At 31.9% G+C, this 12,041-nt stretch overlaps 2 protein-coding genes across 4 annotated transcripts in view; both read left to right on the forward strand.

The window, feature by feature from the left end:
- LOC145335327 (uncharacterized) overlaps positions 1–3,245 on the forward strand; it is a 51,886-nt gene extending 48,641 nt beyond the window's left edge. The window contains exon 3 of the mRNA XM_080181062.1: positions 3,171–3,245. Coding sequence (XP_080037188.1) covers positions 3,171–3,245 — 75 coding nt within the window. The remainder of the gene's footprint in view (positions 1–3,170) is intronic.
- Positions 3,246–3,268: 23 nt separating this feature from the next.
- LOC145335097 (uncharacterized) overlaps positions 3,269–12,041 on the forward strand; it is a 59,966-nt gene continuing 51,193 nt past the window's right edge. Inside the window, exons 1-4 of one of the 3 annotated variants that reach the window (XM_080180813.1) lie at positions 3,269–3,304; positions 4,446–4,549; positions 5,226–5,315; positions 11,678–11,797. In XM_080180813.1, the coding sequence (XP_080036939.1) occupies positions 4,538–4,549; positions 5,226–5,315; positions 11,678–11,797 (222 nt within the window). In that variant the 5' untranslated portion in view covers positions 3,269–3,304; positions 4,446–4,537. Of the gene's footprint in view, positions 3,305–3,513; positions 3,644–4,445; positions 4,550–4,606; positions 4,689–5,225; positions 5,316–11,677; positions 11,798–12,041 lie in introns of those variants that run through there. The other 2 variants (XM_080180811.1, XM_080180812.1) reach the window with 2 other exon arrangements.

Below are 12,041 nucleotides of genomic sequence, written 5' to 3' on the forward strand. Positions count from 1 at the left end.
CCCCTCTATAGATTAAAATTATGGATTTAAATGTTGGGTAATTTCTTTTAACCAACTGATTTTAAATAACCATGTCAAAACTTTTTTTAAAAATCCGTCAAGCCTTTAAATTGATATACAGTGTATATACAATGATGGTATACATTGATACAACTAATCATTTTATGCCAAAAAGCTACTTTAAAGAGAGTCTAGAAAAAAAGCCTAAAACCAACAAAATACACGAATGAAGCTTCTTTAAAGGGCGCAACCCAATTAACTTATATATTTTATTATATTATATTGAAAACTTACCTAATACTTAAAGATGTTTATTCAAAAAGGCTTCGCTACAAATGTATATATCAAATTATTTCATTTTCAATCTTTCAAGCTTTGCTTCATATGAATGCTGAAAGGGGACAATTGGCTGTTTATTACACTAGTCCCCAAAGTATTATAATAATGTTTTCTTATTCGTTAATTAGCTTAAAACTTTGGAGCCTTTTATTGAATTTTGATCAGTAAGTAAATTAAGTTGAGTGTCCAAACGTTTCAACCATTAATTGTAATCTACAAATCATTTTATCATTAGGGATGTACATTAATTTATCGGCCATTGTTCCATCCCTTTAGATCCCTGTATCCTTGTATAGCATGAATTAAAAAGTGCTATGATAAATTAAACTGGCGCCTTGCTGACCAATGTTTTTCATGGTTACCAAATTTTTTCCAAATTTTTTTAGGGATCTTAAGGGATAAGACAATGGATGATAAATTGATACACAATAATTTAAATTGGTTTTTAGGTACTAACAGTTTGCAACCAACCAATTAAAATTCATCAAAAGTACCCAAAGTTTGGGTTGCCAGCAAAAGTCAAAGTTCATTGTCGCCTCCCTCCCCAAATTTTTTTTATACATACATATATTGTTTAATTCTATTGTGTGCCCTTTTAATTAAAAAGCAAAAAATACAATTTTACTTGAACGAATTTTGTGAGAAAAAAATATTTTTTTTTTGGCAATTGTGATCTATAAAATTGTCATTTAAAAGATTAAGTTGTGATACTAAAAGTGCAGCTTTCAGTCATCATTTTGATTAGTCCCCAAAATTCAAGACCTGATTTTTTCATATTTTTTTAAACCACATGTTCTGTTTTTAGACATTTTTATTGGGTCATTTCTCTGGTAATAGGAGTAAAGCTACTTTTTATTAGTGTATATCCATCCATCCGTCCGTCATCTTTCTTTTCAATCTACAGATTTGCTGTTCAGTTCTGTTATATTTTTTAGCTTTTTTGCTTTGCTACTTTTTTGACATAATCGTTTTTGTTTTACCCCTTTTTTTCAGGGCTCGGCATCCGCGCGTCAGTCGCCTGTAAGCCTCAGAAAAATCAATATGGAAGGAACATTGTTTATTACACTGGTCCCCAAAGTTTTATAATAACCTTTTCTTACTCGCATACTTAACAACTTTTGGGACTTTTATTTAATTTTGATTGGTTGATTTACAGTACAGTGTCTAAGCATCTAATCCACACATTGTGAATCATCATTGGGGATGTACATCAATTTATCGCGCAGCTGCCGAGCCTTGCTCTCTTTTGATTTGTTTGTCTGAATGCCAAAATTATAATTTTGTTCCCACCCCGTTTAGAAATATGACAAGTATTATTTTAACTTTTTATCAACCGTCCGTCTGTCTGTCTGTCCGTTAGTTTGTCGTTCCAAACCTTATATTTAAGTAGCGTAGCAACTCTACAATTTATTTTGTATATAAGACACTTCAAAGTAGCTGGACAAAGTGTCTAAAAATATCAGCCTTGAGACGTCATAAAAATGAGGGATTATCCATCTCTTTTTTAGGTTTATTTTTCTTTCCCACTTCTCTTCTCACCTCCCTCATTTTATGACGTCACATGGCTGATTTTCTCAATTTTATACAGTCATGAGTCATTTATTTTTTTTTCAGTTAAAACATACAAAAGTATTATTTTAACTTCATGGAATCAAAATTTGTAACAACTAATTTTTGTTAGGAGCGTAGCTACTCTTTAGTGCTTCTAACTTATCCACCAATCTAAAATTATCATTTTTAGACCAACTGTTTAAGTTTTTTGACATTTTTTTTTGTATAAAATCATGATACTTTTGTCAACAAATGAAATATAAAACTTTACAAAATCAACAGGATGTTTTTTCTGTCTGCAGCTTAAGATTTGGCTAACAACTGAACCGATATGGTTCTGATTTACAATTTACAATCTCCACAACAAAATCGCCCATAGGCGCTAGTGTGATGTGTAAATGGACACCGAATACGTACGTGGATATATTGACAGTGGACAGTTTTTCGCCAATTTAGATTACTAACATTTACCTCATTTATTGGCCGGTTCGTTCATCTTTTAGGAGGGAAAGGAATGGAGATGGAGTAAAGGGGTTATCTTTATTTTAGCCAGCTGCAAGAAAATCTGGTGCAACATCCAAGTAATGATTGATGTTCGTTAAAGATCTTATTTGTACAGTTTCTTTTAGTCATCAAATTTTGAATGTTTTCATCCTTGTTGTTATAAAATATAAAATTGCTTGACCAAGTGTGACACAAAATAACTTAATGTCACCACTTAACATTTTTTTACATAAAAGTTTTGTAAATTTTTTTTGTATTATCAGAAAACTAACTTACTTTAATCTTTAAAACAAAGTATAGCGATGTCTTTCTATCCGTCCGTCTGAATCTTTCAAAATCTAATTTTCTGGTTTTAAGCTTTTTTTCTAGGGGTTGGGTCACTATCAATATGGAAAAAAACTCCCCATCTAAATAAAAGTAAAGGGGGTAAAACTGCTGCCTCTTTTGATAATTTTTAAGAATACATGTATAAGTATAGATGTATAATCCAGACAACTACCTGGCCCCAGTGGTGGAGACCCTTTTTGTCTGCTAGCAAATTTTTTCTGTTCTTTTGTAGGGACTGTGTTTATATTTCCGAAATTATAAGCTGATTTTAAAATTTGGTCAGGGTCTCCGCCCTGTGGGCAGAGTTCATATGTGTTAGGTCATGCCTCCTCTGTTCTTTTACTTTAATTTTGTAAAAAATTTATTTCAAATATTTATAACCAAGTTCACACATTTTAAAAATTTAAATTGTTCTTAAAAGTCCATATTTGACATATTAACGTGTGTAGGGAGCGTCTAAACGGAGAACTCGACCACCTGGCCTCAAATCTGCCTTTCCAATCCAACATTTTGACAAAACTTGATCGTCTTTCAATTTTGCGGCTCAGCGTCGCATTCCTACGCACAAAGTCATACCTAAGAGGTAATAAAAATACTTAAAATTCATAGCAAAATCTTTAAAAAATCAAAGGAAATCGGAGGCCAAGTGGTCTTCACTCTACCGCTCTCCCAATTAAACACCAACGACGACATTGTATTGACGGTTACAAAAAAAACATATGTTTTCAATTTCCCGCGCGTTTTTTTTTAAATTTCGCGGATTTTTTTGGCAATTTTGATTTCTCCAGGCAAAGGTTTAACGGAGAGTTGGACCACTTGGCCTCCATCTTACCCTTTGACGGCGGTATAGTCAACAAACTGGATAAAATCTCAATTTTACGCCTTTCTGTAGCTTATCTTCGTACCAAAGCATTCTTTCGAGGTACAATATATATTTGATTAATGCTTTCATAGTTATTTTTGCATCGTATTATAGGCAGCTTTCCGTGGATATTAAAATAAAAAAGATATAAGATTAAAAAGGCCTGATATAACAAAACTAGTATTAATCTTATGTTTTTTATTTGAATATTTGTGAAAATTGTCTGTAATACGATGCTATATATGATTTTTTAGTATGGTTGATAACCAGTTCTAATCCAGCGGATAATAATCGGTCACGATTTTTGTTGACAAATCTATTAGAGATAGGACAATGGATGATAAATTAGTCCCTTCCAAACCTACCTTTTTTGGAAGCTGTTAATTATTAGGGGGAAAAAAGAGTTGTAGATTAATTTTACTTTCATTGTCCTCTCTCTAACTACTAACATTCATAAATTTCAAGTGTCTGTCCGTCCGTCAGTCTGTCAGTCATGCTAAAAAAGTCATCAATATATGAAGCAGCTTAAAGTGCCTAACAACGTCATACAATACAAATAACGGGTATAGTCTCTTCGTAACATCGCACCTTATGGGGCGATTCTTCGTATTTTTCACAGTAGCTTTTCTCACATTTCTAGCCCCTGGAGGCTCTAATCCTGCGGGGCCAATTACCTAACTCTGTGGGGCAATCACCTAACCCAATATAACCTAACCTAACCTAAAATAACCTATAAAAAGCCATTTTAAAAATACGACGAATCGCCCCTTATGGCCATTTAAATTGTATGACGTTATTTTTTATAAGGAACTATAATCTTCTTCCCAATACATATGTATATATTATAAAATATTATTTTTAGTTTCTCAAGCCCGAGAGGATAAACTAGACCCATTAGACACTCAGTATAGGAGAGAATTTATTACATTAGACAATCAACTTCTCAATGGAGAAATGTTTCTTCAGGTAAATAGATAGATAGATAGATAGACATACAGACAGACATACAGACACCCTGGATACTCTAGACAGTCTAGACACTCAGTATAGGAGGGAATTTATTACACTAGACAATCAACTTCTCAATGGAGAAATGTTTCTTCAGGTAAATAGATAGATAGATAGACAGACAGACAGACAGACATACAGACAGACAGGTAATTCTATTATATACAGTTGTAAATTTTTTTTGTCTGAAGCAAAAAATTTCGATAACTGCTGAACCATAGGAAAGCTTTATATAAGTCTTAGGATGGTTTTAGGCTATATCATTTTTTAGATCTAAATATTTATAAGGATGGGTTTATCAATTTTTATTTTACATTCAATCCCTTCCCAATCGTATACGAAGCCCCTAGATGCTAGGTTCGAAGTGCTTAGTTTATAAATCAATAAGACTTCATACAATACAAATGACCAATGATAGGCCAGTATACATAGTAATTGACCAATGGTAAATTGTATACTGGCCTATCATTGGTCAGTTGTATTGTATGGCGTCATATTTTATTGGAACCTATACGCTGTTTTAAGTGATTTATGTACTATTTTATAGAGGTGCTACACTTATAGACAAATAGACAGACAGACAAACAAACATCGTTCTACTTTTTACTAAAACTAATTTGTATGTTACTTTCAGGCATTAAACGGCTTCCTTATGATCTTAGACTGCAATGGTGAATTATTTTTCGCCACACATTCTATAGAAACATATCTGGGCTTCCACCAGGTTAGATATTATTATTACTGTATTATAGTTTACTGTTTTATTTGGGATTTTGTTCATGGAGTGAGAAGGCATTGGGCTGTTTATTACACTTGTAGTTAAAGTTTCATAATAACGTTGTCTAAACAACTTTGGGGACTTTATTGAAATTTGATTGTTTGGTTTAATACGTTTAGTGTACAAACGTTTCAACCACAAATTGTAATCTACAAAAGAGCAAATTTTAGTATCATTTGAACATTGGGTTGTTAATTACACTAGTTCCCAAAGTTTTATAAAATTATGTGGTTAAAAAACTTTGGATGCCAGTGTAATTTAAAGTCCAATTTCCCCTTGATCTTGAGTTTAAGCGTCATTTTTAGGGGAGGGGGGGGGGGGGGAATTGGACTGTAAATTATACCCAATTTATTTCAATGTACAGAGGGGGTAATTTTATTTACCTTCCTTGGGGGTTGTCCACCAATTTATCGTCCATTGTCTTATCCCTAAGATCCCAGGAATTTTGAGTGTAGGTGCGTTCAGGCGTCAATTTATACATTTTTAAGCAATAATTATGGTTTACTAAATTCCTTATAGACTTGTGGGGGGCAGATTCTTGAAATTGTGATATGATAAAAGAGAGAGAGAGAGAGAGAGAGAGAAAGTGAGATATATATAAAGAAAGAAAGAAAGAGACAATAAGAGAAAGAGAGAAAGAGAGAGAGAGAGAGAGAGAGAGAGAGAGAGAGAGAGAGAGAGAGAGAGAGAGAGAGAGAGAGAGAGAGAGAGAGAGAGAGAGGAAAGGATAGGGGAAAGAGATACATGGACTGAATGGCAGACGGACAGACAAAGTTAATTATAGAATAGCTTCCACCTTAAAAGGCTAAAGTGAAAAAAAAAAATTTGAGTGACCCAACTTTTTCATGAATTCGTCCATCTGATTATAAAGTCAAATTTTGACACTTTCTCCTCCAAATTCCTCCCCCTTCCCTTAAAATGCCTTTTAGTAACACCTTGTTTAAGTTTTGGGGTATTTTTTCATTCTGAAAAATTTGTTTGCCCAAAAGTAGTGAAAAAAAAGTTTTGATGTCTTATAATCACTAAATATAAGATTAATTTTCAAAAATTCATTCTATTATAAGCATAACATACTTAGAAATAGGTTTAAATGGTTTTAGGCTATTTTTCTGATATTTTCTGTATTGTAAAAACATATGAAGCTTATTATCTTGGTTTAAAGTTTAAATCGCCATGCATAAATTCTTAACAAAATTCTTTCACAAAAATTTTTGTAAACTTTTTAGTATTATCCTTTTCACTTTACCTAGAAACCCTGTACAACCTTTTTATGATAAACAAAATTATCCCTTTTTAATGCCAAATTATTAGTTGATAAAATCAGATTTATTTAGAGTACCAAAAGTTTGGCTGAATTTTGATTGGTTGGTTAATTTAGTTAAGTGTCCAATCGTTTCAACCTCTAATTGTAATCTACAGAAAGGTTTATTTTGTGTATTATCATTTGGGATGTACATAAATTTATCGACCATTGTCTTCTCCCTTTATATCCTTGAAAATGTGTCAAGTCTAGCCAGTTTCGAAAAGATGCAGGTCTTAATAATGGGTCATATGGAAATTGAAAAGTATGTCTTAAAAATTATCTAAACCTTTTTTTCAGACTTTCGCGCAATTTTAAATTTAAAGCTCATTCGAGGGATTAAATGTCTAAAAAGGCGCAAATGTTTTGAAAAGTCTTAACAACAAAGTACTATAGTGAATATAACTTTTTAACTAATATGTGGTTATAGAACTTTTGGTACCAATGTAATTTACAGTCCAATGTCTCCTTCCTCTCTGTCTTTTCTTTAGCAAACCCTTTTTTCCTTTTTTAATTGAAATGTTTAAAATAATTACTTTTAAAGCCCTTATAATTACAATTACGTTGGACTTTAAATTAAACTAGTACCTAAAGTTTTACACCCACGTAAATTTGACACTTTTAAAAATTTTTGATTGGTTAGTTACAACCATGTAAAATCTACAAGAAGGATGAATTTTGTTTATCATCATTGGGGAAGAATATAAATTTATCATTTAATTGTCTTATCCCTTAAGATCCCTAAATTAGTCTGTTGTAAAGAAAAATAAAATTAGTTATAGAGTAGCTTTACTGCTAAAAACCTATAGCTCAATTTATCTCATAAATAACAAAACTATATAATATACAGATAGGTTTTAATAAAATCAAGGATGATAACATAAAAAACCATGATTTTTTATCGTCAGAGGACTTGCCATTTCACAAGTAAACTAAAAAAAATTTAAACGTTTTAACAATCTGATAATGATTTTAGTTAAGATTTATATTTAATTATTCCTTATTGTTAAAGGAATACACATTATAACAACCCTAAATCAAAGCTAGCGTACGTACTGACCAACCCTAATTATATATAAGCTTCGCTGTTTAAAAAAAAACTATAGACCTAAAAATATTTTCTAGTCCCCACAATGTTTCTACAAGATTTACTGCTTATTGAATTACATGCCTGTTTAGCAACAAAGATATTCTACAATTTATTTTGTCCGTTTTTTTATACAGGAAGGTAAGGCACATTGGGCTTTTTATTACGCTAATACCCAAATTTTTAAAATGATGTTTTCCTATTTAATGGCTTAACAACTTTGGGGACTATTATTAAATTTTGATTGGTTAGTTCAAGTTTTTAAATATACAGAAGGGGTAATTTTGTGTATCATCAATTGGGATGTACATCAATTTATCGGCAATTGTTTTATCCCTTTAGATCCATGCTATTATAACTGCATTACTGCTGGTTTTAGGCTATATTCTAATATTAATACCTTTGGTTGTTCACTACAGGATTTAAATCTTAGGGGATAAGACAATAGACTATGAACTGACGATAAACAAAATTACCCCTTCTGTAGATTACAATTATTAGTGAGAAGATTTGGACTATTTTAATTTTAAACCAACAAATCAAAAGTACATAAAAGTACCCAAAGTCTTTGAGCCAACGATTTTGATAATGCTGTTTTAAAACTTTGGTTACCAGTATAAATTACAGACCAATTTTCTATCTCTTCAAGGTTAAGATGCTACTTTTGATAATTTTCATCCTTGTTAGAATTTTTTCATAAACAATTTATAGCAAAAATGGACAATACCCTTTTTTTCTACACATGTATACGGTGTTCTTATAAAATTGAGAGAGAAAAAAGCCAATTTATCATAGTTTAACGGAAATATTCGGATGTTTGGGCTGTTTATTACACTAGTCCCCAAAGTTTTATTATTTAGTTTTCTTATACGTTGGCTCAGTAACTTTTTGGACATTATTAATTGGTTGGTTCATAAAGTTGAGTTTCCAAAAGTTTCAACCACTAATTGTAATCTACAGAAGGGGTAATTTTGTGTATCATCAAGGGGGATGAACATTAATTTATCGGCCATCGTCTTATAATTTTATGTTGCTTTTTTATATAAACACTTTATTTATTTTTTACATACTTTTATTAAAAAGGTTATCTAGGGTTTGGGATAAGAGAATAATTGATTTGTTTTTTTACTTATTATTTTAATCAGTTTTATATCAAACTAGAAGCTGCGCCCCTAGCATCTATGGGCTTTGTAAAGGGGAGGGAGGGGGTGGAAAAATAGCTATAAACCATCCCAGGAGAACTCAATCGGTTTAGTGGTTACCGAATTTTTTTAAAAAGAAAACATTACTATTTTGGATATTAAAATATTTAATTTTAAAATGTTACTGTTTTTCTGTCGGTCTTACATTACTTCTAACGTAGTTTTTGAGATTTCAATGGACATACAAATAAAAATGCAAACAATCTACACATTTTACTTAGGGATCTAATGGGATAAGGCAATGGCCGATTAATTTTTATACATCCCAAATGATAATACACAAAATTACACCTTCTGTAATTACAATTAGTGGTTCAAACGTTTGGAAATTCAATAAAAATCCCCAAAGTTGTTAAGCAAATGAATTAGAAAATGTTACTATAAAACTTTGGAGACTATTGTAATAAACAGACCAATGTCCCCTCCCCCAGTATTTTACTAAATATTTGGCGCGTTTTTTCAAATTTAAATTGGAATACTTTAAGAAATTTTGACCATTTAATTTAACTAGCCGAAAAAACTTTGAAAATGTGGAAATAATTCATGTTACTTGAATGTATTAAATTCTTAAATATTTAAAGAGAAACTATAGCACTTTGATTGTCTAACGTCTAACATTGTTCTAAGGATCTAAAGGGATAAGACAATGGACGAAAAATAATTAACTTTTTTAAGACTACTGGTTGAAATGTTTGGACACTTCTAGTCGAAATCAAGAAAATTGTGCCCAAAGTTTATCAGCCAACGAATAGGATAACGTGGTTATGAGACTTTGGGTACCAGTGAAATTTATAGCAGGGAGGGTGGGACATTGAGTGTTTATTACACTAGTCCCCAAAGTTTTTAAATAACCTCAACAAATTTGGGGACTATTATTGAACTTGGGGATTGGTTGGTTCATTAGGATGAGTGTCCAAAATATATTAAACCACTGATAAAGAAGGGGTAATTTTGTGTATCACAATTGGGGATGTGCATCAATTTATCGGCCATTGTCTTATCTCTTTACATCTCTGCCACTCCATACCCTCTTAAATTTCTATGAAAATTAAGTGAAAGGAGGGTCCCTTTGAACATTTTTAAAAGTCTGGCAAAGTAATAAATCCCTTATGAAAGAATTTATCCAATAATAATCTTTCATGTCTTCTTCAAATTAAGTTAAAAATACCAGGAATCTAAAGGGATAAGACAATGGCCGAGAAATTTATGTACATCCCAAATGATGATACACAAAATTAGTGATTGAAACACTAAACTTAATAAACCAACCAATCAAAATTTTAAAAAAGTCCCCAAAGTTGTTAGTTCAACGAATAAGAAAACGTTATTACAAAATTTTGGGGACTAGTGTTATAAACAGCCCATTGTCTCTCTATCTCTGGAGGAGCATACTTTGTCTGAAAGTCTTAGCTGTATAAAGTAACAAGATGCTTTTAAAGGACCAATGCATCTTTCTATAGATGTCACGCACCTGACATAGCACTAGTAGGTTTGATATTAAACGTCTCTAGTATTATAAAGGAGGGAAGGGACATTGGACTGTAAATCATTATGGTATCCATACATTTATACTCACACTTTGGGTACTTTTTAAAGCTTTTTCATTGTCCAAATTTTTCAACCACTAATTGTAAGCTACAGTAGGGATATTTTTGTTTCTTATAATTGGGATGTATATTAATTCAAAACCTATACCTCCCTCCCTGAACCTAGCTCATCTAAATCCTGTAAATGACCACTTAATCTTAACTTTACATTGTAGCAGCAAAGCTTCTCTAAAACTCGTAATTGCATGGATCTAAAGGGATAAGACAATATACGATAAATTGATGTATATCCCCATGATTATATACAAAACTATTCCTTTAATAGATATAAAAGTTTATGTAAAACATGATATTAAAACAGTTCAATAATTTGTTTAAGGAATGTAGTAATTTGTATTTTTTTTTTGTTCAAAAAGCTTCGCTATTTTATGGACCTAATTATTCTTGTTCTCTTCCTTAATCTTTGAACATATATAAATTAGCCATTCTGCTTATGTTTATACATTACAGATTATATTACAATGCGCCCCTAGCACCTAGAGGCTCTGTATTCAAAGGGGAAAGGGTGGGGTCATGCATAGCTTAAAACCATCTAAGATTGAAATCTAAAATAGTCTCAATTTTAGAAATGTTGCTTTTTAACCTTTTTAACAACAAATTTTTATGTGATACAATTTTCCGATTGATCTGATTGATCAACAAATTACAATGTGATAAGCGAAGCATCGCTATGATCAAACATTATCCTGTATTCAGTTCTCTACAAGTGTTAATGTTCGTTTGTCCTACCGTTTCAGAGCTTCGCTTTTATGGATGTTGTCATCCTTTTCTAAGAAACACCAAGCTAATGTTACAATATGCGGTATGGATTGAACACCTGAAGTAAAAATTCCTGCATAATTGATCACAAAATTTAAATTCAAACAATTAATCAGTTTTAAGTAACTTATTGGTTACTTACACATTCTTAATGATCGATCTATCTATCTATCTATCTATGTATCTAATATATGACTTAAAGTCCTCCAATCGAAAAGTGGAAGTGAAACGACCCCCTCAAAACCGGCCAAAAAATAGTAGTTGTTTCTCTTCATCTTTTCGATTAGAGCAGGTTTTAGGCTACTTTTACCTAATTTTTCATTTTCGTAACTATCTATATTATCTATCTTTAGTCTGACGTGGTCCACCAGAGCGTGTATGAGCTGGTGCACAGCGAGGACCGCGAGGAGCTGCAACGCCAGCTGGCCTGGAACTCCTTCCTATCACCTGACCTCCAGAACCTTCCTTTACAGGTAAATCAGCTGTTTTCATTGATTTTCGCGGGTTTTAGTCAGCTGTTTTCTTTCTTTTGAACTAACAGATCAAAATTTAGTAAAAGTATCCAAAGTTTTTGAGCCACCGAATAAGAGAACGTGATGTTAATACTTTGGATATTAATTAAAAGCCCTCCCTGCTTTAGTTAATATAATGAATTCAGAGAGAGAGGGGACAATGGGCTGTTTATTACATTAGTATCCAAAATTTTACAATAACGTT

This window comes from Acartia tonsa, chromosome 13, assembly GCF_053477335.1.
Source record: "Acartia tonsa isolate MP-2025a chromosome 13, ASM5347733v1, whole genome shotgun sequence".
NCBI classification, from domain to species: domain Eukaryota; kingdom Metazoa; phylum Arthropoda; class Copepoda; order Calanoida; family Acartiidae; genus Acartia; species Acartia tonsa.